Source organism: Saccostrea echinata, unplaced genomic scaffold (assembly GCF_033153115.1).
Source record: "Saccostrea echinata isolate AGI-Se365-2 ecotype Australia unplaced genomic scaffold, CSIRO_AGI_Sech_v1 ptg000001l, whole genome shotgun sequence".
Classification (NCBI taxonomy): Eukaryota; Metazoa; Mollusca; class Bivalvia; order Ostreida; family Ostreidae; genus Saccostrea; species Saccostrea echinata.
The window spans coordinates 48,657,327-48,684,568 of NW_026889750.1; the positions used below are offsets into that span (position 1 = coordinate 48,657,327).

A 27,242-nucleotide genomic window follows, 5' to 3' on the forward strand; every position below is an offset into this window, starting at 1 on the left:
AACCCCAAGTTTAACCTCTTGTCTGCGATAATCTCCTAAATAAACTCAGGAACATCTGGATTATCAGCGGTATAGAAGCCATTAAGGAAAAAAAGAAATTCACTGGTTAAAAAAAAGCAGCTAGTGGCTTGCCTCTGATTCTATCTGAAGAAAAAGGAGGGGACGTTCAATTACTCTATCAGTCAGTATGATCAAGATAGGTGAATTAAAATGTCTCTTGTGGAATGATTTCTCAGGGAATTTGGATCACCCACCTACGTCTCAAAGTTCAATGAACAACAGTGTATCCACTAAACACAAAAGTACAAAGAATGGAGCTGATATTCTAAGTTTTTGTGGGTCTTTTATTTTATACAGAAATGTATAATGACTGTATTTTAGTTACTGTTAGATAAATGTGTAACATATTGTACACAAGGAAATACTGTCCTATCTAATGATATAATGTGTTATTGAATGTCTGAAGCTGCTGGATCTATCACCAGGAAAAGCCCCGATCACATGTCTGACCTCTGCCACTGTGTGCTCCACTGTTATAGGGCTATTATTAGCCTGAGTGGGCAGGCATATTTTTTCATTAATTAATAGTACATACAAGTGCCCTCAATTGACCATCTGGTTAATGATTTGGAGTGGTGTGTGTAATTTGTGGAGGAGGATTTGGGAGGATTACAGCTTCCTGTGTGATTGATTTCTTTGTTTCTGATTATTGAATAACTTACACTGTGTAAATGGTACAAAATAATGCAGATGGATGACCGCTTAATTTCATTTAGTGGTTTTTCACATGGGTATGTATTATTGTCTTAGGATGTAGAAAATATATAGACAGATTTTAAAAAGGAAAGGTTTCACGTTTACATTAAATCATTTTTAAAGAATAGATGTAACCATACAAAGGTTGTTAATTTTGCTTTTTTGTGAATCATTCTCCCTTTTTTCTCTTTCTCTCTGATTAAGCAATTGAAGTGAATATAAGATGCTAAATGTCAAGTGTATGAGACATAAATTCTACAAATTCATTAAAGCAGTATAGTGTGGGTCATATTGACAGGAGTACACATGTATGTACACATTCATCTTTGGTCACTGTATTCAGTGTGGACTTAAAAAAGTAATTATTTGTAATATATTTGTAATATGTATAAATAAAAAGAAATCTTCTAATTAAAGGTAATCATATTTATCCGACTTCGTAATGCTTGGAATTTTGACTCCCACCCACGACACCTGAATAATGAAGAGATAAATCTCTGCTACAGAGGAATCTCCACTGTCTGTGACAGTTCTTGGCTAACTAATGCTGTGATTCTGTAGAAAAGACTCTACAACCATGAGCAGCATCCCCACTAACAAATCCATAGTAAAACAGATATTACTGAAAAATGTAGTATTATATGTGTGAACGTGATAAAATAGGCTTATCATTGAAGTTTGCCGTAATTTACGATGTTATTAAGTATGCATGTGAATACTTAACCTGTACAATCATGGCTGTTATTTTTTCGTTGCCTTTTTTTGCTGCCCACAGTGTTTTATGGTAAGTGAATGGAGACAGGGATTCACTAGTGATATAGGTAGTCACATTTCTAAAGCTCACACCTTGTTCACCTGAGATGTAGATTTCACCTTCGTCACCTACGTTACAGCCATCACCCAATATCAAATTTACAAAAGGTCCTCACTTTCTGATTCCACTAGAAGATAAGGGAGTGGTTTTTGATTTAATAGGATTAATTTTTATTTTATTTTTGTGGATGTACACATCATGGAGGAGGTAGGCTGGAGTAACGTGTGTTTGTATGTAGTTTAATGTATGTGCAGTTAAATAATGAGACAAAACAGATATTTATTTAGATTTAAAAAAAAATTAATTAAATTTTTTATTCAAATTTAAGTTTGCATGTTAGAAAATAAAATGAGTTTTTTAAAACCTATTTTGTGGTGGTAAGACTGTATTTTTAGGTCACTTGGGTCACTCAGGTGACCAATTGCTATCTTATTTGTCCATTGTCTATTGTGCAATTTCCATTGTTCTTTGTGCATTGGTCACATACTTTTAAACATTTTCAGTTTCTTCTCTTAAATGGCTGAACCAATTTCAACCAATTTTGGTATATAGGATCTATGGGCAAAAGAAAAAAAATGTGAATTTCTTGCACCCCCCCCCCATCTGCCCCACCCCTGGAGCCTGAGGAATGAGTCCAAAACCATAAAAATTAATGCAATCTTCAAACATCTTCTTTACTCCTGGACATCAAGTAGTCAAACTTTTGGCATGATTACTGAGGAGAGTAGCGTATCAGAAACCCTTGGCTAGCGAAGATGGATTACTCGGGTAACAGTTAAGGCCCTTGGGCCTGTTGGCATGGAAAGACTGTATTTTCATCATAGAATTATTCATTTATTAATAAAAGTTCTTATCAATCAAGTATTTCCTTATTGCCATTTGTTAATTATGTAATAATGCAAAGGACACCAGCTTATGGTAGGTACTAGATTTCTGTCAAGAATGAAGTTATCTCTAGAGAATTCTTTTAAATGAAAAAAAAATATTTAAAACATGTATGCTGATCTTGCAGAATTCGATAGGTAAAAAATATACATGTCATTGAATTTATTTCACCATTGAAATTTATGATCAAAATTCATAAGTAGGTCTTAATTTGTATATATCACTATCTGCCCTTGTGGCCAACATTTAAGTGGAAAGCTATATTATTCCGTTAATTAATTTAAAGCTGACATGCATGGGAAAATCGTGACTTAGTTTCTTTGAATTTTTGAGAATCAATTATATAATTGTGAGTGGATTTATTTGCTCACACTTCTCTCCAAATCAAACTGTTCAAATGAAATTTATCATTCCTCATTGATTTGGGTACATTAATGTTTTAAAGTTAATTTGTCCCGATTGATAGGATTGATTTTAATTTACATATAATAGAAAACTCAATCATATGGAGTAATGGTACATGAATTTTTCCATCAGTATCAAATTTTGTGTTTATATAGTAAGTAGATGAAAGGAGTTATTTTATATATTAGTAAATACTTGAGGGTGAAATGAATTACTTACCATGTGTAATACATTACAAGCTACAAATCCCATTTTCATTTCAAAGTAGTGAATAAATTTGATAGTCAAGTTTTTAGTATGGTAAGGCTGTTTTTTTTATTTTGTAGGTTATAACACCATTTAGGAACTTAGTCCTGTGTGCCGACAGTAGAAGAGAAATGGAGGAGTGGATCACAGCCCTTAAAACAGCCACTAATAGGGAATTCTATGATGTAAGTACTGGCTTGGTGGGAGGCCCTCAAAACTGCCACTAACAAAGGAGGGTGGGGATGTCCTCAAAATCACCACTAACAGGGAAATCTACGGTGTTTTTGGGAGGTTTGGGGTTTAATTAAACCACCACTAACAGGAAATTGTAGGATATAAGTACATGTGCTGCTTCTGGATTTTTTTTGGGGTGGGGGGGGTGGGGTGGGGGGTGGTATGGGGAGGATCTAACTTTATGAGCACTGTAGGTTCACTGTATATGTGTTGTGTGTAGAAGTTACTTTTAGCTACCCTTGCTGTAATTCAGTAGGTAGAGTTTAATTAAGTTTTAATGCACTGTTATAAATCATCATTCTTCTTTTGTTGAATATTCCAAGAGTAAAGTCACTAAAATCATCATAGTCTAGTTTTCTTATCCAAGAGAAGAGACACTAAAATCATCCGAGTCCAGTCTTCTTATCCAAGAGTAAAGTCTCTAAAATCATCATAGACCAGTCTTCTTATCCAAGAGTAAAGTCACTAAAATCATTTGAGTCCAGTCTTCTTATCCAAGAGTAAAGTCGCTAAAATCATCCGAGTCCAGTCTTCTTATCCAAGAGTAAAGTCACTAAAATCATCATAGTCCAGTCTTCTTATCCAAGAGTAAAGTCGCTAAAATCATTCGAGTCCAGTCTTCTTATCCAAGAGTAAAGTCGCTAAAATCATTCGAGTCCAGTCTTCTTATCCAAGAGTAAAGTCACTAAAATCATCATAGTCCAGTCTTCTTATCCAAGAGTAAAGTCACTAAAATCATTTGAGTCCAGTCTTCTTATCCAAGAGTAAAGTCGCTAAAATCATCCGAGTCCAGTCTTCTTATCCAAGAGTAAAGTCACTAAAATCATCCGAGTCCAGTCTTCTTATCCAAGAGTAAAGTCGCTAAAATCATCCGAGTCCAGTCTTCTTATCCAAGAGTAAAGTCACTAAAATCATTCGAGTCCAGTCTTCTTATCCAAGAGTAAAGTCACTAAAATCATCCGAGTCCAGTCTTCTTATCCAAGAGTAAAGTCACTAAAATCATCACAGTTAGTCCAGTCCTTGTATTCTCTCTTTACATTAATGTTTATAGAGTAAATTTGATCCTTTTTACATTAAGTGACAATTACATTCTGTAAATAAACCAACTGTTATATTATCATGATTATTATGCAGTATTTATTTGCTTCAAGTTTACTCACTCAAACCATACATAATACATGAGGAACGTAGAATATATAGACATATGTCAAGATTGTGAGAGGTACATATATACTCTTCAAAACAGGAACACATAGTAAAATTTTAGTGACACATTGAACATATAGATATTTAGTAAAATGATGTATTGATAATAGAGAAATTTGGTAACTAACAATAGGTCTAGAGTCCAAATGTCATAATTACTAAAGAATTTTAGAATCATAGACAGTTGAAGTTAATTAAAGATCAATATCTGGTGTACCCCCACAGACACAATGATAGCCTAAAATGGCATCCTAAAGAAGGCAAATATTAAAGTGTATTAAAACTGTATGGGAGTGCTATCCCAGCCTGAATGTAGAACTTTGGTCAGCTGTTGCAGAGTCTGGGGATGCAAGTGTTTTTGGCCGGTCATGCCTATACATTCTATCCAATGCATGCTCAGTGAGGTTTAAATTTGGCTATTAAGATGGCCAAGCACCTTATTTGATTAAGATGCATTCTAAAATTTAAAACCCACCAGTTCAGCTGAGAAAAAGCCGGAAAAATATGTCGAAAAAAAGACATTATTTTTATTTTCATGATTTGTGAAAATTAGGGTTGGCGGACAGAATGATGTGGCTTTGCAAGAATGCGATTGTCAAATGAGCCGTATGTGGCTGTGTATTGTCAGATTGAAATACGGCTCCAGGATGCTGCAATATTGGAAAGACATGTGCAGGTAGGACATCGTTAGAGTACGGTGGCCATGCTCTGTTAGTCTGGGACCTTTGAGTCGAATTTTGCGGTGTTGTGGGGTAAGATAGTGGCATGAATAAGTCCTCTGGCGATAATTCCAGCATTCCATAGTCAATTGCAAACAGTCTTGTTTGATATTCTATGCAGTTCAGGGATAGCTAATGCTGTAAAGGACGTCATTATGAAATGTTGAAAATTACACAAACCACTGAAGCGATCCTCTGTGGCTGTTGTGTCTTGTGGTTTGCCATGTTTTTGGCAACCATTTGTAGTACCATGCTGTTTGTTTTTGTTTTATAGGTTAGATATGGTGCTTTGTGCAATATTAAAACCTCTTGCAGTAGTAGATTGTGGTACAGTTGTTTGACCAGTTCCGAATAGGGAACCGATTCAGCATAGCTATAAATATATGACAGCATTATTTCAATCTAAGTTGTTTGTCAAAGTAGTTATGTTTACAGTTTTGAATTTATCAATTATCAGCTTTTAAAATATTAATTATTCGGAACTGATCAAAATTCGGAACTGGTCAAACGACTGTATACCAGCTGCCAGTTGCCCAATTTTCTTTTTGCGATATGCAACATTCAGATGTAGCATTATTAAATAGTGTCAATTTTCAGATAAAACCAGAACCAAAGTATCGAGAACCCCAGCTTTTAATAGCCCATTTGTACCTGAAGGATGTGCATCAGAAACCAACTAAAGAAAAGTGAAAAAGACAAATTTTTAGCATTTCGTAAATTTGGGTCTTTTTTTGTCCGTAAGTTTTGTAGAATGGCTGACAACAATAGCGTTAAAAAATAATGCATTTTACACGAATGAATCATATTCATCTAAAAAAAAATTGTATGACAAAACTATTGTATTTTATTCAGGGTATTATTCCTATTATGCATTTCTTTTTTTCTGAAGAGTATATCGTAAATACATATTTTACAATTGTATTTCTTCATTGGCTAGAAAGAAGGATTAAAGTTGTAAGTAGTAATAACAATATACATTGAAAGCACCAGGAGTAATAGCCTCAAAGATATAAATGAAAGAAGTGCACAGAGTTTTCTTGAAGATTTTACATTTGAATTTGGCATAAGTATGAAGAACTTTACAACATTTGGTCTAATGCAGTATCATATCTTAAATATTTTTAAAAATATTTCTGAACTAAAAGTATAGTGATATTCACCTGATAATTTTCATACTCCTAAATATCACACTAAACGTAAAGAAGGATGGGTGTGACAAATTTAAACAATAAGTCCAGCTGACAATTCTACTTGTTGATCTATATATTGCTTTTTGCACTTGTTCAGCTAATCACCAATTCAAAACTGGTCAAGACATATCATGTTCACAGTCAGGGGGTCCTGTTTCATAACTGTTTAAAATCTTCCAACTGTTTTGCAACCATAAATATTCTCATACAGTATGAAAGAAGGTTTACATAAGTTAGATATCTTTATATTATTATTATATCCTTCATGAAAGACAGAGAAAATGACGGTTTTAAATTTTACCATGTTCACGATTTATCATTTTACCGTGAAATTTAATTACAGTGGACTTAGTAGTCAGATCTCACACTATGTATCAAAAGAAGCCCACACCTATAGTGTGAAATGAAAACCATCACGATTAGTATCGCTGACACAAAGCATGAAATTGTAGAACATGGAATTAATACAACTTACATACCTGGTTTTTGTCATAAGTCTTCTATAGATCAGATAGGTGAAAATACAGTAGCTGATCATGCAACAAAAAAGGATATTTTTAAAGTTTATATTCAGTTTTATTAGTTTTTATAAAAAGTCATTTGTTTCATTCTTAGTGTTTATAAAGAATATTTGCTTCATTTCAGTCTAAAAATGTGTTTTTCAAAAAAAGGACCTTTAGCAACATGAGCAAGGTGCTAATTATGTATTACAACTACAGGAGAGAATATTGAAGCTGTTTTGAGATGTCTTGGTGTATTTTGAAGAAAAAAAAAATCAATGGCATGCTTGACAGGTATAATGAGATTTGTATACCTAGAGGAGTGGATAAATTTACAGGCCTTACCTGAGTAGATTCTCCAGCATCCCAGCTCAGTCGCGCACTAACAAGGAAGTGAAACATGCGCAGCGGATCTAGTGTCGTATTAGTCAAGTGAGATTGTTAACATGCACAGGGTCCTTCTAGAATTGAGTCAGTGAATTGATTCAGTCGTAAACATACTTGGAGGGTTAACTTAGTGTCAAATTAGTAGTATTAGATTGAAAACATTACTGAACTGAGATCATGAACATGAACAAATGCTCTGTTCTAGTGTCATGTTAAGTGAATTGTGATTGTGTCAACACTGAAAATGTTGTGTTGTTTGAGAGGAATGAATCGGGAGGGATCTTTGATCACACGGTATTTTGAGAGAATTCATATTGAAAAGGCAGAGAATGGGGTTTGTATTCAGTAATCTAATAGAAAAGGAGAGTTGTGTTTTTTTTTATTAATCTGTAAAATTTAAAATCTTTTCTCTAAATGACTTTTATTATAAAGAATATAATGTTATATTATACAGATAAAGTATATCATTGAGGAAGTTACCAAGATTCCAGTTCCCCAAGGCCAGGACTATTTCCCGAGGCGAAGCTGAGGGAATAGTCCTGGTCGAGGGGAACTGGAATCTTGCTAACTCCCGCAATGATATACTTTTAACTGTTTTATTATACCGATACAAACGTAAAATTTAGAGGATTCAGATAGCGTTATTTCGTAACAGAGATTAGCTCACTGAACTAACACATGGGGATTAGTCCATTCACATATCATACAATGTAAAAGTAAAATCTAGAGGATTACGGATAAATGGGAATTAGCTTCTGATGCTGGGATTAGCTCACTTGACTAATGCACAGGGATTAGTCCATTCATAACGATTTCTAGGGAATTAGTCACATCTAATGATCTAATGTTATATAGGGAAAAAATCAGTAGAGGTATAATAAAAAATATATTTCCATTTCTGTGTGAAAATGAACTTTTTTGGTCACCAGTCATATAGATTATAGTATTGATAGATAAAGCAAAGAAAAAATTATTGATAACCTGGTCCCTGCATCCCTTGGGTATGACGGGTGGTGCTAAAACCATCAAAATTAATGCAGTCTTCAAAAATCTTCTTTTACTAATGGACATCAAGTAGTCAAATTGTTAGCATGATTATAAACAATGGGCTGACTGTACCAAAATTGTAAAACTCATGGCCCCTGGGTTTATGCCGGACTCCAGGCTGGTGCTAGGTTAGATATCTATTGAAAATGTATTATATCTTATTAATCTTCTTCATTTACTTCGAGCAGACAAACTGTTTACCTGATTTTAATGAGTGTAATCAACCTTTTACCAAAAGTGAGAAATTCACACTCCCTGGGTCCAGGGTTCAGGCCCAGGGTGGGGCCAAGTTGGCCATAAATTGAAATTACATTAAATCTTTGAAAATCTTCTCTGTACTCTTGGACATTAAACACATTACTTAAGGACATCTGACAGACAAAATGCTTGTTTCAGCCTTGATTATAATTAACACTGTGAAAGCTGTCTGTGTCCCCTGGTCCATGGTTCAGGCTATCCACATGAAAATACAAAAGAAATATTACCCATGCATCATACTTCAATATTGAAAGAGTTGGCTTATAGTTGCCCAAATCAGTACTAGTAAAGGCGTTTTTTTTTGTTGTGAATTAAATTCTTTTTTTTTTTAAAATAATTTATGAACAAGTTGAAATAGACATGTACACAGTATAATAATGTTGATTAGTACAGTTTACATATAAATCCCAGTACAAGTGACAACTGACAACATTTTAGCTAGAGGCAAGTTAGTGATAGGTTAATTGTTTCACTGGTCTAACATTGTATGATCAATCACTGGACATTTCCCTTCTGATGACAATAAATTACACAGTGACCAAATGGTCAGCCCCTACCTGCACTTCTACAAACTGACTTCAATATACTGGTAATTACCTTTTTTTTTAAATCTTAAAAATTAACATTGACCATTAAGTGTTAAAGTGATGCAGGCAGTGTTTTTTTAAAAATGTTAGTCTTGTGTAGAATAAAGAAAATTGTGTAATTAAAAACCAAAGCAGAGTTAATATGATCTTTTTGTTGACATTTGTTTTCTGATGGAGTCTTGTCCTGTTTTAAACAGTATCTTAAATACTGGTTAATGCTGAGTATTAAGTTTTATTAGTACATATTCAACATTGAAGTACTGTAATTTATCCAAATAAAATCTATATTTTTACACTGTGAATTGAATGCATTATATTTTGAACCAGAACATATGTCAAATGACAGTTGCACGCAGTACCACTTAACAGCCTAGTTTCAGAGTATAGTCAAACTTGATTATAAAGAACTTGCTTAAAAGGAAATCTTGATTAACAGGAACATTTCATGAATATTTGGAATGACGTGTTTCAATTGTGAGTCAGGGTTTTAAAAATATTTCTTACTCATGCTATGTGCTTGTGAAAATATATAAAATAAAATATTTGAAACCGATTTGGGGCCCTTGAAGGCATACAAGTAAAGAGTAACATACATAAGAAGAAAGTCAAAATTGATAGCAACATGTCGACATACAAAAAAAAAAGAAACTAACTAAAGGAAATTATAGCAGATGGCGATTATCTGTGATATTGCTTATAAGACGTGTAATTAATTATATATGTACAAAAAAGAATTTGTAACATGTAAATTTGTACTAGAGTGAATATTGTAATTTAATATACATACAAAAAAAAAGAATTTGTAACATGTAAATTTGTACTAGAGTGAATATTGTAATTAATATACATACAAAAAAAAAAGAATTTGTAACATGTAAATTTGTACTAGAGTGAATATTGTAATTAATATACATATAAAGAAGAAAAAAAGAATTTGTAACATGTACATATTTGTAGTAGAGTATTAACATTACTACTCTTTTACATTTATTTGGTTCTTTTTAAGATTATATAATGCACTTTTTTTAATTTTAAAAATTGCCTGGTTTGATAAGCAACATATCATGGACATAATCCACAGAATTTTTTCTTCATTTGTTAACTAAAAAAATTTTTATTTAGCAATATCCTCAAAAAATTCATGTCTATCATGTTTATATAAGGGACATTCAATCTCATCTTCCACAGAATGCATGTCACACATTCTACAAATTATTTCATTTTTTTTTCAAGGGTTGTTAGCTGTCCTTCCAAGTTTATAATTTTTTCGTATCTTCCACTTTCAATTCTTAGATTCCTGTCCACTTTATGAAATAAATTCCATATCCAACTAGAAAACCTTGAATATCTTCCTTATATTTAGCATGTTTATTATAATGATTGTGATGAATCTTAACTGAAATATTTACAAGACTCTTTTGATCTGAGTTCTGGTGTTATTTGTGTACTAAGCTTTATAAGTTGGTTCTGTTTTCAGGGCAATGCCAGTCAGAGAGAGATGATGTCTGGTCAGCATAACTGGTATGCCTGTTCCCATGCTCGCCCTACATACTGCAATGTCTGCCGGGAAGCCTTGTCAGGGGTCACCTCTCATGGCCTGTCTTGTGAGGGTATGTATCAATACTGCAATGTCTGCCGGGAAGTGCTTTCTGGGGTCACCTCTCATGGCTTATCTTGTGAGGGTATGTATCAATGCTGCAATGTGTGATGGGAAGCCTTGTCAGGGGTCACCTCATGGCCTGTCTTGTGAGGGTTTGCATCAAAACACCAATGTCTGTCACGAATCCTAGCAACACGTGTCACTTTTCATAAACTGTTCCATGAGGGTACGTTTCATAATTCTTTGTCTTGCAAAGGTCTTTTTCCAAGACTGACTCAAATGAACTCTCTAGGAAGGTGATATTTATGTATATATACATATTTTGTAAAGGAAATCGATGATTTGAGTTTGCAACATGGTTTTAAGGTTAGTTTTTTTGGGGGGGAGGGGGGGAGGGGAGGGGTTATTTATAAGTTTTGTTTGAAGAGTTCTTAAGCAATGTAATTTAAGGTTGGAATAAAAAAGAGAGAATTTTTTTATTGAACAATGGAAAAGTTAAACTACACCTGAAAGCATCAACAAGGGTAAACTTAAACTAAATCTGAAAGCATACACATTTTTTGGTTTAAGCAGAAGTCTACCACTGTACACAGAAGTCTAACACAGAGGCCTACTGCTTGTTTTTGGTCTTGTCTCCTGTCTACCACTTTTATTCAAAAGTCTGCTTTTTTCCCCATTTTTGTACTGCTCGTGTAGCCATTTTCATTATAAAGGATGAATGGATCAGCTTAGATTTCCCAAAGCCTGTTTCTTTATGAAAGCTTTAATAGCAATTCCAAACTCAAATGCTGAATGTGACACAGTGGTTTTTTTTTGTTTTTGTTTTTTGTTTTTAAGTACAAACTAAGCTTTAGGCCTGACAATAAAAGAGCAAAACATCGCAAGCAATGCTACTGCTTTTAGTTCTGAATCTCCCTTTTCTTCACCACACTTAAAAGTTACTGCTGGAAGAACTACAGTAAAACACACTTATAATGAATTGACGTTTATAGCAAATCTTCATTCCCCTTGACTTTGAAATATATTGATCACTTAACAGATATAACAAATTACGTTTATAACGAAGCAAAATTATGCATCCCTGGCACTATGTTATAAGCCTGTTTTACTGTATATATTTGTCATCTATGCCTATTTCTGTTGTTTATTGGTAACACACAGAGATCTGCTAGGTAAATTAAAGGTTATTGGCCATGTCCAAGAATTTTGCCCTTTGTTAATTCTAAAACATGGAAATTCTGGTATTAAATTGTCTACCTGTTATAGTTGCCTGGATGAAGTTACTGATGAGAGACTGTGCTTTAATCATAGAACAATACTGCGGAGGTTGATGTTATAAAGCGAGCAGTGTCCTCTGTCCTTTCTTGTTTTAATGAGTACACTCGGTATTACTAAGGAGAGTCAATGATTTCTTCATGATAGCCAGTGTTCTGTTTAAATGAGTACACTCGGTTTTAGTAAGGACAGTCCATGATTTCTCCATGATGGCTATTGTTCTGTTTTAATGAGTACACTCGGTATTAGTAAGGACAGTCCCTGATTTCTCCATGATGGCTATTGTTCTGTTTTAATGAGTACGCTCGGTATTACTAATGAGAGTCCCTGATTTCTCCATGATGGCTATTGTTCTGTTTTAATGAGTACACTCGGTATTACTAATGAGAGTCAATGATTTCTCCATGATGGCTATTGTTCTATTTTAATGAGTACACTCAGTATTGGTATATTCTACTGAGACTTAAAACCCACCAGAACTTCTTTTTTTGGTAATATTTTAACGTCAATAGTCCATTATAGTTATTTATTTTATGTGGTTATTAATCTTATGAGGGGTGGTGGTTGGGGTATGCATCTCCTTTTATATTTTTCTTGGAATGGGATGTCTTGTATTGACAGAGCATGGTCTGTCTATTGATTATTGTATCATATATCTGTTGTTCCTGAGGATATTCATATCGTGACATCAAAATCGGGTTAATTGATTGTTGGATACCAATCATCATGTTCCATCCAATACAATATTCCTCCTTTTTGATTTTAAATAGTACTTTTAATTTCAGTTTGTGTCACGAAGTATATATTTAGATTTCATTTTAAAACCATCAATTAAGCTCCTGTACTGGATTAGTATTGTGACACGCCCATGCCTTGAACTATCTTATTACCAATCAAATGAAAAAAAATTACAAAACTAATGTTTTAATTTTTAGCTCTACTCATCAAAGATGTTTCCATGGTAATATGAAAAGAATTATAAAGTTAAATACTTTCACAATGGTCTTTACCTATAGTTTAGACAAATTTCAATAAAACTTGGTAGGCAACAAATGTTTATATATACATATATATCTATGCAGCAGTTTCTAATGTCAGTGAATGATGTTGGCACAGATTATGAAAGTTATTGCTTCTTTATATGTACAGCTTAGTTTCTATTTTATGAGAATAAAATCTGGTTTAAGTTTGGGATAAAGTTAATTAACAGTTAAGCTATGAAGAAACTGCTGGTCAAGAGTAGAGGAGAGAATTCTAAGATTTCATATTAATTTACTTTAAAAAGATACACAGTTGAACTTCTGTATCTTGAACATTGATATCTCATATATACCATGGGTATGTCAATGTGCGTTGGTAGTCCCAATTACACTACTCTTAATATATTTTAATCTCAATATCTCGAATCCTCTGATATCTCAATTTATTTTGTCACATTAAGTTTGAGATAATGAGGATTGACTTCTAAATGAATAATTGGAGTGGGTATTTTGTTTAATTTCATCTCAAATGAACAGTCTTTTGTAAAATGCATATTTTTTTTTTTTTTTACAAATTAAGTCTGCAAGTTCAAGGCTCACAAGAGGTGTGCTGTGAAGGCCCAGTCGAACTGTAAGTGGACGACCCTAGCTGCCATCGGACGGGAGATCCTAGAGGATGAAGATGGAGTAAGACCATTATCTATCAACACTTTAAATGAACTCATGTCTTTGATGTTAAGATATGCAATACTTACAATTTTTAACTGGTATATTTTTTGTAGCTGATCTCAATGCCGCATCAGTGGTTAGAAGGGAACCTCCCTGTTAGTGCTAAGTGTAACGTGTGTGATAAAACCTGTGGCAGTGTGTTAAAACTACAGGACTGGAGATGTCTGTGGTGTAAAGCTATGGTAGGTACTCTAGTGTAAAGCTATGGTAGGTACTCTAGTGTAAAGTAGCTGTGGTAGGTACTCTAATGTTAAGCAGCTATGGTAGGTACTCTAGTGTAAAGCTGTGGTAGGTACTCTAGTGTAAAGCTATGGTAGGTACTCTAGTGTAAAGCTGTGGTAGGTACTCTAGTGTAAAGCTATGGTAGGTACTCTAGCGTAAAGCAACTATGGTACAGTGTAGGTACTCTAGTATAAAGTAGCTATGGTAGGTACTCTAGTTTAAAACAGCAGCTCAGCAGCTATGGTAGGTACTCTAGTATAAAGAAGCTATGGTAGGTATTCTAGTCTAAAACAGCACCTGTGGTAGGTACTCTAGTGTAAAGCAGCTATGTTATGATCTTTAAAGGTATATTATCAGGTGTAAAGTTTTGAAATCTGTTGTAAAGCTGTGGTATTTACTCCAGTGTAAAGCTATGGTATATTTAGGTGCAAGTTTATAGTATGTTCTCAGGTGTAAGCTATGTTAGGTACTCAAAGCTATGGTATGTCCTCTGGTGCAAAGTTATTGTATGTACTATGGTGCAAAGCTGTGGTATCTGCTGTGTTATAAAGCTTTGTGACATATACATGTAAGTTCTACACATCAATAAAAAAAATCAGGGATTGAGGAATAATAGAATTTACAAGAAATTGGAAAATAAATATAATTTCTCATAATTTTTCAATCTAAATGTTATAGCATAAAATATAATGCAATGTGTGAAATTCTCAAAAGTGCTAGGTAAATCCCTTTTATAATTTTGAATATGTTTGTTAGGTACATTCTAATTGTAAAGACCAGATGTCATCAGTGTGTCCGCTGGGTCAGTGTAAACTGTCTATCCTTCCCCCTACCGCCATCAACAATATCGACTCGGACGGTTACTGGGAGGCCACACGCCCCCCTCGAACCAGTCCTCTTCTGGTGTTTGTCAACACAAAGTCTGGAGACAATCAGGTTACTATGGAAATCCATGTAAAATATACTAAACAGAAAAAAATCATCTGAATTGTTTAGATTAGATTTTTCTCTACTTGCAGACTATCATATGCTAATATGAATGTCTCAGGAATAATTATATTTTTTGATAAAAGAATTTTTGAAGACATGAGCATGAATTTTTTTCTCTCTTCCTTGTACAGTTTGTGCATTATTTATCTTGCAGGGAGTGAAATTTTTACGTCGGTTTAAACAACTTTTAAACCCTGCTCAGGTTTTTGATTTGATGAATGGTGGACCACATCCAGGGTAGGTAACTCTTGATTTCATTGACTCTAGATTTGATGAAGGGAAAGTGGAGGGGGGAGGCTGCATGTCCAGGATAGGTGTAACTCTTGATTAATTTGATAAAGGGAAGAGGGGGAGAGGGGCTACTGTTTGTCCAGGATAGGTAACTCTTGATTGACATCATGAGAGGAACACATGCGAACTTGACAAATGCTTCTTTGTAGTATGTTGTAAGTACACTGTGGTTTTATCATTCAAAGTTCTGAATATCTTCTTACATTTATCATTAAAGTGAAAGCTTTGTGCTGTTTGATCAGTACTACGTAAAGTTATATTATGTAATGTTAAGTGAAAGATTCAGTAGTTTGGTTTCAGACAGGATAGAATTAAATTATAATGTTAAGAGTGCTTCTTTTATTTCAACGTATCTATACATCCCAGTGAACAAGAATGATGTAATCAGAAGGCAATGACATAAGTTTTCCTTAACAGTGCACTAGTACAGGTCTCGTTAAAGTGCTAAAACAGTAGAAAAGTAACAGGTTTTATTGATTGAAATTCTATGTTTCTTAGATTTAGAATATTCCAGAAGTTTGATCAATATCTGCTATTTTTTAAAGAACATTCTATAGACTTATCTGAGAATTAATGCAGAAGTTTGATCAGTTTTAGCTTCTTTTTTTTCAGTTTTAGACTTTTTCAGAAGTTACATTAATTTCTGCTAATTTTCAGCTCACCTGAGCTGAAAGCTCAAGTGAGCTTTTCTGATCACCTGTTGTCCATCATCCATCCATCTGTCTGTCCGTCCATCCGTCTGTAAACTTTTCACGTTTTCAACTTCTCATCAAGAACCACCTGGCCAATTTTAACCAAACTTGGTACAAAGTATCCTTGGGTGAAGGGGAGTTTAAATTTTAAAAATAAAGGGCCAAGTTCCTTTACAAGGGGAGATAATCAAGAAAAGACAAAAATAGAATGGGGTCATTAAAAAATCTTCTTCTCAAGAACCACTTGGCCAAAAAAGCTGAAACTTATGTGGAAGCATCCTGGGATAGTGTAGATTCTAAATTATCCAAATCATGACCCCTCTAGGGGTAGGGCGGGGCCCAATAGGGAATCCAAGTTTTACGTTGAAATATATAAGAAAAATCTTCAAAAATCTTCTTCTCAAGAACCACTGGGCCAGAAAAGCTTAAACTTAAGTGGAAGCATCCTTGGGTAGTGTAGATTCTAAATTGTACAAATTATGACCCCTGGGGGTAGGGTGGGGCCACAAAAGGTATTACAAAGGGGAAATCTATTAAAGAACAGTATGGCCAAAGTACTCAGGTGAGCGATGTGCTCCATGGGCCTCGTTTATCTCTCTTTGTTTTGACTATTCTATAAGTTTGATTAGTTTGGCTATTTTTTCTCAGTTTTAAACTATTCCAGAAGTTTGAACAGTTCGGCTATTTTTTTCTCAGTTTAAGACTTTTCCAGAAGTTTGATCAGTTTCTGCTATTCTTTTTTCAGTCTGAGACTATTCCAGAAGTTTGATCAATTTCTGCTATTTTTTTTCTCAGTTTAAGACTATTCCAGAAGTTTGATCAGTTTCTGCTATTTTTTTTTCTGTTTTAGACTATTCCAGAAGTTTGATCAGTTTCTGCTATTTTTTCCTCTCTGTTTTAGACTATTCCAGAAGTTTGATCAGTTTCTGCTACTTTTTTTTCTGTTTTAGACTATTCCAGAAGTTTGATCAGTTTCTGCTATTTTTTCCTCTCTGTTTTAGACTATTCCAGAAGTTTGATCAGTTTCTGCTACTTTTTTTTCTGTTTTAGACTATTCCAGAAGTTTGATCAGTTTCTGCTATTTTTTTCTCTCTGTTTTAGACTATTCCAGAAGTTTGATCAGTTTCTGCAATTTTTTTCCAGTCTTGAGACTATTCCGGAAGTTTGATCAGTTTCTGCTATTTTTTTCTCTCTGTTTTAGACTATTCCAGAAGTTTGATCAGTTTCTGCTATTTTTTTCTCTCTGTTTTAGACTATTCCAGAAGTTTGATCAGTTTCTGCTATTTTTTTCCAGTCTTGAGACTATTCCAGAAGTTTGAACAGTTTCTGCTATTTTTTTTCAGTCTGAGACTATTCCAGAAGTTTGATCAGTTTCGGATCCTGGTGTGTGGGGGAGATGGAAGTGTGGGCTGGGTTCTATCAGAAATCGACAAACTTGATCTCCATAAACAGGTAGCCTCTCTAAGTATGATGATTCATCGCTACTGTGTCTTGACCAAAAGTTTTAAAAAATTTAAATGCTAAGCAAAATATAACTCAAATAGCAATTTCATTTGAAATTGAAATGAAGTTAATGATTAAATGAAGAGAGAAAAAAAGATATTTATTGATATGCATATTTGGGAGAAAGGTAAGAACTGATTCTGTGTTATAAGCATAATGAAGCTGACTTGTTTTTGACAGTGTCAGATGGGGGTACTGCCTTTTGGGACAGGGAATGACCTGGCCCGGGTCCTAGGCTGGGGATCGACCTTTGACGCTGACACACAGCTGCCTGTGATACTAGAAAAATTAGAACATTCTCAGATTAAAATGTTAGATAGGTAAGTATCAGAGATAACGTTGAACTTTGGTATCTCGAACAACAGTATCTTAAATTCCAAGTGTTTTCTTGGCCCCATTGAATTTGAGATAAATAGGTTGACTGTACTTTGGAATTCCTAAATTTAACCTTTAAGAATCTGGGGGAATAAGACGAGCCATGTGCCCATGCCCATTTTTCGGCTATGCAAGAACATTTATTGGAAAAAATCTGTCAGTTGTTAGAATTTACTTAAGCATTTTAATGTTTGCAGTAGTTCTCAAAATGATATTTATATTCTAAACAAGCTAAACAGTTGACTTTCATTTACTGTCACAAGTGTCTAACATGGGTAAGGACTTCTATTAATTAATCTGCATATTGAGTGTTAACACTTATTGTGGAGACATTATAAAAATGTTAACATTGTATATAATGATAGTGGTGATCTAGAAGCGCTTGTAGTAAAAATAAATAAAAATGGGAATAAAAGTATTCAAATATCTATTATAATTTTTATCCGGCATTCTAAATAATTTACTGTAAATGAGTTCATTACTACATATATATATATTTTATTTCCAGTAAAAAATATGTTATTCCTTTAAACATTTTTTATAAAGTAAAACAAAATTAACCCCCTCCCCAAAAAATGAAAAATAAAAAAATCATGACTTGAACACTTTCCTCAATAAACGTCCCTTTAAAGAGCTCCTCGCTAACCACTATACCACAGAGTCACACATACATACCCATTTAAATAGCATACAGTTCTCTATATTTAGCAAGCGTATTTGGACTTAGAATTTTTTAAGACCACGGTGAAAATTTAAGTAAGTTAACTTGATTTTTTATGTAGAGTGGGTCTTCGTACCAAATTTTTGCAAGTGTAAAAAGCAACATCTTTCGATTGCCTTTCATTAATCGTTCTCAAAAAAATGGTACGATGACCCACTCTATTTAAAAAAATGTAGTTATATCATCCAATTTATGTCAGTTTTTGTGAAAATTGAGCATGATGCCATATTTTTGTGTTAATCAGAATCATTTTCGCTGTTACGGTATTCAGGTTTTGTCAAATTTGTATCCAAATGGTAATTAGCATTACACTAATTCAACAAAAAGTGAAATTTTTTAAAAATGAATTTACTGATTTTTTATCGATCATTATGTAGGCATATGGCTCGGCTTATCCCCCAAGTTTCTTTAAAGTAATGCTATTGACAAAGATATTGATGACGAAAAATATTTTTTTTTATTAGCTTTTAAGATGATGGTTAAAACAAGTACACCAATATGTTATTTTTCGTCTCTTTGCTAATTTTTTTTCCTTTTGAATTGACAGATGGAGTATATGGACCTATGAGGGCACCATGCCCCCTCCTCGAAAGCTCTCACAACAGGTGATTATTTCTTTCATCTTCCCCAGTAAAGTTTTTCTGATCCACCCCACTGCTTGGGCTATTCTGCTGTCAAAAGTCAGGATTTGTTTATGTCATGTCCTCCAGAATCCTACCTCTATAGGTTACTTCATGGACAAGTTGAATTATTTAAAGAGTTTCAATAAGCAGGAATCAACCGTTGATTGTTTTATTGGATGCAGGTCTATATTTCTGTGATGTAGACACCATATCATTTCATTACATCACTATTTATAGAAGGACTTGACTGTATTGTTTATGTGGGCTGTTCAATCCCTGCATACAAAAGTCTAGATACACCCTGAACAGAGACACTGTCATTGACAAAGCTTTGAAATACATTTGCTAGTTGGTTAAGCAGTTTCAATGGTGTTAATTTTACCTTTTGAGAAAAAAATCCTGAATTTAATTTAGTTTACCATTTTGTGTACACTGAATTTACACCTATTTATATGTACCATATGTAAAGATAAGGAAACATTTTATAGTGTTCCAGCTAGGGTTTCAGCAAGGTAGGGCACTTTATGTCAGAAGGAGTTTTAGTAAAAACATTTTAAGAGATAATAACAGGGCAGTTACTTTAGAAGAATAAGGAATCATTGAATCCAAACATCTTCAGGTATCTTTTTAATGAATGAATTTTTATGCTTTATTCCAAGTTACATGACATAACCAGAAAATGGACAGGTGCTCTCCAATTCCTACCTACCTTGAACTCTAAAACCTTTGTTATTTTCAGTTTGATCCAATATCTGTTTATGAAGATTCAGTGGCAAATCATCTCTCCAAAATGCTACATTCCGAGGACCACGCCGTTGTTATTTCCTCAGCAAAGTAATTACATTGTACATTCATAATTATACAGACATTAATTATACATCAAAATACTACATTCCAAGGACCATGCCAATGTAATGTCTTCGGCAAAGTGCAGTGTAATTACATTTACCAGCACACCGTTGTCATTTCCTCAGCAAAGAAATTATATTGTACATTACCATCAATCAGTCATACAAAAAATGCTACATTCTGAGGACCAAACCATTGTTATTTCCTCAGCAAAGTTATATCATTGTACATTGCTATAAGTCATACTAAAGATTTATTACATGTCACAGAAGTGTCAAAATGTAATGCCTTTTTTTTTTAGGGTATTGTGATATTGAATTTTTTAGGGTACTGTGTCAAACTGTGAAAGACTTTGTTGCCAAAGTTGGAGAGGCACATGAAAAAGAGGGCCAGAAGGATTCTGATATAGCTTTAAAGGTTAGATCTTTATCTTACACTTACAAGGAGTTCTATCAAAGCCCTGAAATAAATAACCCGCATTTGTTCCTTCATAAAGTATTGTGATTAATTTAAGCTTCTACTATTGGGTAATATAATAAAAAAAAGGTATAGAGGTGATAATGGGGTGATGATTTAAATATTAGCTTTAATTATTTTGATGATCTAATTTATTGGTTGTGAACTATTAAACTAAACAGTGTATTTAATTATTTACAGTGTAACGTGTTGAATGAGAAGTTAGAGAGTTTACTGGTAACACTTAATGAAGAGGCGGAAGCCTCCACACCATCTCAGGTAACCACATGTCCCATCTAGATAAAATCTAGATCCAGATCAATAAAATTATACACAATATTACAATTCTAAATAAATTCATTGATTCGGGAATTTAAAGTTTTTATATTGACTTTTCTTCATGATTTCAATTTCAGGAACCAACAAAATCCCCTCCCCCTCCAGATCAAGATTCCAACAATCAGGATCGAGACACCGTCCCTGGGGTCATCACCGCCCCCACCAAAACCAAATCGGTTAGTATAACCGCCCCCACCAAAACCAAATCAGTTAGTATAACCGCCCCCACCAAAACCAAATTGGTTTGTCAGCTATATTATCAAAATCTCCCTTACCAAAACCAAATCAGTTTGTCAACTTTATCAACATAATTGCCCCAACCAAACCCAAATCAGTTACAGGCTCCAAGTTGCGACTAAATGGGTCGCATTTGCAACCAAAAAATAAATTTTGCGAGTAGAAATTAAAAGTAACTCACATTTTCGTGACCAGGAAAATTCGGGCTAACGCTTATTGCCATAAATTATTGCATATATAGTTGACATTCTCAACCGCTAATGCTAATTCGCCACTTAATGAAAGAATTATATCTCATTCATTAAGCATTTGAGAATGTCAACTTTTAATGCAATAATTTATGATATTGAGCGTTGCATTTCAACACTTAATGATATTTCTATCATTAAGTGGCATTTTATCATTAGCGGTTGCTACACAGCTTTATTATCACAACTGCCCCCACCAAAACCAGTGTCAACTGTGGTGTAAGAATAAGTTGGAAGTTTTTAATTTATTTATCCAAATCTCTGTGTCAGAAATCCTATTATAGTTGTCTGAATAATGAGGAGCATTTCTTCTATTAAAATCAATTTTAAGTTTTTATTGAGGATGTGAGATTTGTATTTCTTTAAATTTTTAGGCCATTTTCAAACCCAGAGATGCCCTTATGTCCAGAGCAAACAGTCTGAAAAAAGCAATTCGCCAAATCATAGAACATACTGAACGAGGTGAGAAAACTGTTTAAATTGAGGTACATATATACTGTATATCTATGATGACAAATCACAAAACCTACTAAACATTGGAATTGAGGTGTCACCATAGTAACAAAATAATAAATAAGGACTTGCCAAAATTCATGCATCTCCATAGAATCCTCAGTAATATATTGACATTGTCCTAAATTTGTGAATTTGTATTTAGTTCTGGTATAGAACATATAAAGGCCTGATCAAACTTTGAACATAAAAGTGCTTTCTCTTCATTCATTTGTACTATGCAGATTTCAATGATACATTAATTCTTGTTTTTATGTACAGCTGTTGATGAACAAAATGCACAAACAGAGGAACAACTACAAAGACTGACTGAGTCAGGTTTGTATAAAGCAGACAGTACTGATATACTGGATGCCACAGAGTCCACCCCACGCCGCGGTCTGCAGGCAGACTTAGAAACTTCTAGATCCGCTCCTACATTTTCCATATTCACATTGGAGGCAGCTCCCAAAACTCCCGTATCAAATCCAAGAAACCTTGGTAAGAAAAAAAATCTGTGTGTTGTTATACCAAATAAGATAATAAATCATATGGATAAGTCATATATAAGAAAGAGATTGTATTTAACCCCAGGGAATTTCAAAAACAATTTAGTCCATTTTAATGATATTTTTCATAGGGAAAAAGATTATTTTTGGTAGTATAGTATCTAAGTAAGTACATGTACTTTTAAAATACACATGTATATAAATTCAAATTAAATGACTGCTAAATATATTTTCTGACTGTTGTTCAGTACACACAGATCCTAACCTGAACGTGAAGGATCTGGATTCCGGAGCCTCCAGGAGAATCAGTAGTATGAGCATGCTCAATAAAACGGCCAGTGTAGGCTCCATCCTTGGACACGAGAAAAGCCCGCTAAAGGAACAAAGTGCACCATTGTTTGGTGTACCCTTCCACACCGTCTTACCAGGTACACACTTTATTATATAAAACAGCCTTTAACTATGGTTTTCTGACAATAAACAATACACCACTTTGTGAGTATACATGTACATGCTGCAGTGCATGATTTATTGGAGGTTTAAATATTTCTGTGCACATAACTTGAAAAAAGCTGAGGTTGCAATGTTTGTGTGCACATACATGTAACTTGTAGGTGGCTTTGGTTGCAATGTTCCTGTGCACATAACTTGTAGGTGGCTTGGATTGCAATGTTCCCATTAACACAGAAGTTGTTCTGGAAACAAACTGGGATTGCTTTTTAGGTCAAAGAGTATAGCTTCAATTAGTAAAAATAAAATTTTGTGTTATGTGCAAAACTTTGGAAATGGGTGGGGTTTGGATTTTCATATTTGCACTTTGGATTGGGTCAGTAAAGAGCTTAGTAGTTAATGCTTTTTGGAGTCACTGTGTGACTTCAATTACTACATATGGGTTTTCGGCTTTCTTTAATAGAAATTGAGTTCTAAGGGTATTCATATTTGCACCATTGGGTGATTTCATCATGATGTTGGCTAGAGTTGTAGGAGAAGAAGTTGATATTGATACAATATAGTTACTTTCTCTTGTACTATACATTTTATATTATATTCTACATATTATACATATGTAACATCCATATACTATACATTGGACAAGTACAGTATAGAATACACAATGAAATAATTTTTCTTTCTTAAATGTGTGTTGATATTTAAGTTTCATTATTAACACTAACAGATTGAACAGTTACAAGATATTTTGTTCAGTATCGTAACATTTTGTTGTAGTCATTGTGTATCAGAATATTAGTACTTATAATAATGTGTTTGTGTTTGTAGGTTTAAACAGTAACATTGCAGGGAAGTTAGCTGGAGGGAGTTTTATAAGTAAGGTCCTGTTGGCCAATGCGGACGCCCTCTGTGCAGCAGCATCCCCACTTGTCGAAGATGATATACCAGCGTATGTGTACATATATATATATATATATATATATATATATATATATATATATATATATATATATACATATATATATAAATTGAGGATATTCAATGTTTTGTAGATGAATATGGAATTTATTTCACGAGTGGGACAGGATTTTTTTTTTATATTTTCACGAGTGCGAAGCACGAGTGAAAATACCAAAAAATCCTGTTTCACGAGTGAAATAAATTCCATATTCATCTACAAAACATTGAATTTTCTGTTTATTACATTTTCTTAGATTTTCCCTTTGCCTCTGTCATTTCATAACACAGTGTCATAGGCTGTGATGTCATGGTTGAGTGTTTGAGACGTCATAGCTTAGCGATTGCAAGATTGAAAAACGTTGTAAATATGGATTTTTAACGACATTTTTGGAAAAAACTGGTAGTATAACTATTAGTCTCGGTCAGGATGGCTCATGAACTCTATCTCATAACAGGCCGGGGATTTTTTTAAAAAAGGAAATTCTTAAGTTTTGCTGCACTTCTGATATTCTCACACTGTGAGAATATCATTTTGATATCCTTTCATACTGTGTCAGAATATCACTTTTATTCGATAAATAAATTACAGTATTTCACTGTTGAAAATGTAATAAACAGCCATATATTACTTTTCATATAGGAACTTGTAATAAAATGCTTTTAAAATTTGTTGTTTGTGACAACTTAACAACACAGGAAAAGAATTATTTTTTCAAGAAATAATTCTTTTAGTTTGGGGGGGGGGGGGGCATACATTTAAATATGAAGACGAAAAAATTATATTGTGAATAAATATGAGAGTAAGACATCTTTTATTTTGTTTTACAGAACTGAATACACTGAGCGATGTGTCATGAACAACTATTTTGGGATTGGGTTAGATGCCAAGATCACTCTAGATTTCCAGAACAAACGAGATGAGCACCCAGAAAAATGCCGGTCAGTAACAGAGACAAACAAGGTTACTGTTTCCTAAATGCTTGTTGTATTTAAGAGGTGTTTGATCTAGATTTTGTTTTCTCCTTAGGAGTCGAACAAAGAATTTCATGTGGTACGGTGTGTTAGGAGGTAAAGAGCTGGTTCAAAGGTCATTTAAAAATCTAGATCAAAGAGTACAGTTAGAGTGTGACGGCCAGCGAATTCCTCTCCCGAGCCTGCAGGGAATTGTTATCCTTAATATTCCAAGGTATATAGACTTGTGGCTGATCTGAAAAGAGAAAACATTCATAGTGTGAATTTAGAATTTTCTGTACATCATTCTGTCTTATTTTCATACAGTTACATGGGTGGCGCAAACTTTTGGGGAGGAAAAAAGGAGGATGATGTAAGTACATGTATAATAAAAATATAGAAACTTCCTCAGTGAAGCAGGATATAGACTAAATTATTTGTAAACTACTGTATTAAAACTTGGATATTTACATGTTGTTCATTACATTGAATTAAGCTTAGAAACCATTTTTGCAATAAAAAGTTAATGTATTGTAATACTGAATTTAAAGAGTACCAAGATATTGGTATGCATGAATCTTTACGCTAAAGATTTGTGATAAATGTTCTCGGATTTTATTCTCTCCATCTGCTGTTAGAAGGTTTCCATTCAAGTGACCACAGGGTTGTACCGTTTGTTTCTCAATGAAACTTTAACATTAACTCTTGTGTCAAATTACTTAACCATAAACCACTGGGATGTGTACTTTACATTCTCTTTTGGAGAAAATTGTCTTAATTTGGTTGGTTTGCACTGTGAAGGAGTGTGCACTACATACAGATTAACACTGTATGATATATGATTCCTTTATCCTGAATTCTGAGTGTTTATTTACAGACATTTCAAGCCCCCAGCTTTGATGACAAAATTCTAGAGGTTGTAGCTGTGTTTGGGAGTGTTCAGATGGCCATGTCTCGAGTGATAGACATACAGCATCACAGGATAGCGCAGGTAGAAGTTAATGTATACTCCAGTTTGTAAGTTTGCTATTAAAGTTTCAACACATGACTTGTAGCCTCAGTCTTGAATTTGAATTTCGTTCCTTTGCTTTAAGCATCTTTGTATACAGATTTCTTTCTGTGCTGTAAGCAAGGTGAGAATAAATGTTCTGATCTTAATCAGTGTCGTCGTGTAAAAATTACAATTATGGGAGATGAAGCAGTGCCAGCTCAGGTAGATGGTGAAGCCTGGATGCAGCCCCCAGGATATATCCATATTGTCCACAAAAACCGGGCTCAGATGTTGACCAGAGATAGGGTAGGTTTACTTTAATCACAGAGATTTGAGGTTATGAACAAAAATATTCATGATCAGTAAAGCCTTTTGGATGAAAAACCTATTGTTTATAGAAGTTTCTTTACTCACTGAAGGTGTTTGAGAACACACTGAAGTCATGGTCGGAGAAGCAGAAGGAGATTGAGCGGTCAGTCAGTCCACAGCCCACGTCTCTCTCCGAGGAGGAATCTCTAGTGTTACAGAACTTTGTGGAGGTCGCATCAGCCCTCATCAAGTGGTAAGTCACACTAATAAAGGTAGCATCAGCCCTCATCAAGTGGTAAGTGTGCACACTAATAAAGGTTGCATCAGCCCTCATCAAGTGGTAAGTCACACTAATAAAGGTTGCATCAGCCCTCATGAAGAGGTAACTCACACTAATAAAGGTAGCATCTTTTTTTTTTTAGAATTTTCAAATAAAATACACTGTATATATAGAATGAAGAAAAAAAACCAATATATGTTGTTAAGAATGCATGTAAACTTTTAACCTGACTGAATGTTTTTTTTAAATTGTAGTGTGAAGATAGCTTCCTTGAAGTATAGTGCTGTAGAACAAGAGTTATTCCCCCTTGCTACACAGGCATCTGAATACATGGATCGCTTGTTTCCAGCAGGAAAATTAGCAGAGGTACGAAGCTTCTGTGTAACATAGAATTAAGTAAAATATTGACTGTGTAATACCAGGGGTAATGAAACCCACAGTCATAGATTTTATTTCCTGATAGGCTTTTCAAAAAACTTTTATACTCTATTTCAATATCAGTACTTCCCTGCATCATATATTTGCAATGGCACTGGCACTTGTGATCATGTAAAAAAAAAAAAAATCATGAACCTCTTCAAAATGTCCAATCAATGAATGTTTTTTATTTCTCAAAATGTTGTCAGTTTTTTTTTCTTTTGACAAGGTTTTCTGAAAAATTTATTTTTATGCCCCGCCATGAATATGGCCGGGGCATATAGTGTTTGTCATGTCCGTCTTCCATCCTTCTATCCTTCCGTCCTTCTGTCCTTCCGTCCTTTCGTCACACTTTGCGTTTAGCTCTGTTCAAAGCTCAGTTTCAAAGAAACTATCCAAGATATTTTTATGCTGATAGATATTGATGAGAGCTATGCAACTGCATCAACTTTTTTGACCTTGACCTTTCCTTTGACCTCACTTTTCTTAAATTAGTGTTTGCTCAGTTTTAAAGATACC

General features: G+C 34.1%; 1 protein-coding gene across 2 annotated transcripts in view; it reads left to right on the forward strand.

Annotated features, from left to right (window-relative positions):
• LOC133193507 (diacylglycerol kinase delta-like) overlaps nucleotides 1-27,242 on the forward strand; it is a 59,223-nt gene that overhangs the window by 19,545 nt on the left and 12,436 nt on the right. For both annotated transcript variants that reach the window (XM_061329475.1, XM_061329481.1), the window contains exons 5-28: nucleotides 3,187-3,291; nucleotides 10,712-10,844; nucleotides 13,670-13,776; nucleotides 13,872-14,000; nucleotides 14,797-14,976; nucleotides 15,185-15,267; nucleotides 17,357-17,465; nucleotides 17,697-17,836; nucleotides 19,160-19,217; nucleotides 19,975-20,069; nucleotides 20,411-20,501; nucleotides 20,742-20,819; nucleotides 20,957-21,055; nucleotides 21,739-21,826; nucleotides 22,139-22,357; nucleotides 22,614-22,793; nucleotides 23,644-23,764; nucleotides 24,604-24,714; nucleotides 24,803-24,961; nucleotides 25,054-25,099; nucleotides 25,604-25,717; nucleotides 25,889-26,023; nucleotides 26,137-26,279; nucleotides 26,561-26,672. In XM_061329475.1, coding sequence (XP_061185459.1) covers nucleotides 3,187-3,291; nucleotides 10,712-10,844; nucleotides 13,670-13,776; nucleotides 13,872-14,000; nucleotides 14,797-14,976; nucleotides 15,185-15,267; nucleotides 17,357-17,465; nucleotides 17,697-17,836; nucleotides 19,160-19,217; nucleotides 19,975-20,069; nucleotides 20,411-20,501; nucleotides 20,742-20,819; nucleotides 20,957-21,055; nucleotides 21,739-21,826; nucleotides 22,139-22,357; nucleotides 22,614-22,793; nucleotides 23,644-23,764; nucleotides 24,604-24,714; nucleotides 24,803-24,961; nucleotides 25,054-25,099; nucleotides 25,604-25,717; nucleotides 25,889-26,023; nucleotides 26,137-26,279; nucleotides 26,561-26,672 — 2,835 coding nt within the window. The remainder of the gene's footprint in view (nucleotides 1-3,186; nucleotides 3,292-10,711; nucleotides 10,845-13,669; nucleotides 13,777-13,871; nucleotides 14,001-14,796; nucleotides 14,977-15,184; nucleotides 15,268-17,356; nucleotides 17,466-17,696; nucleotides 17,837-19,159; nucleotides 19,218-19,974; nucleotides 20,070-20,410; nucleotides 20,502-20,741; nucleotides 20,820-20,956; nucleotides 21,056-21,738; nucleotides 21,827-22,138; nucleotides 22,358-22,613; nucleotides 22,794-23,643; nucleotides 23,765-24,603; nucleotides 24,715-24,802; nucleotides 24,962-25,053; nucleotides 25,100-25,603; nucleotides 25,718-25,888; nucleotides 26,024-26,136; nucleotides 26,280-26,560; nucleotides 26,673-27,242) is intronic.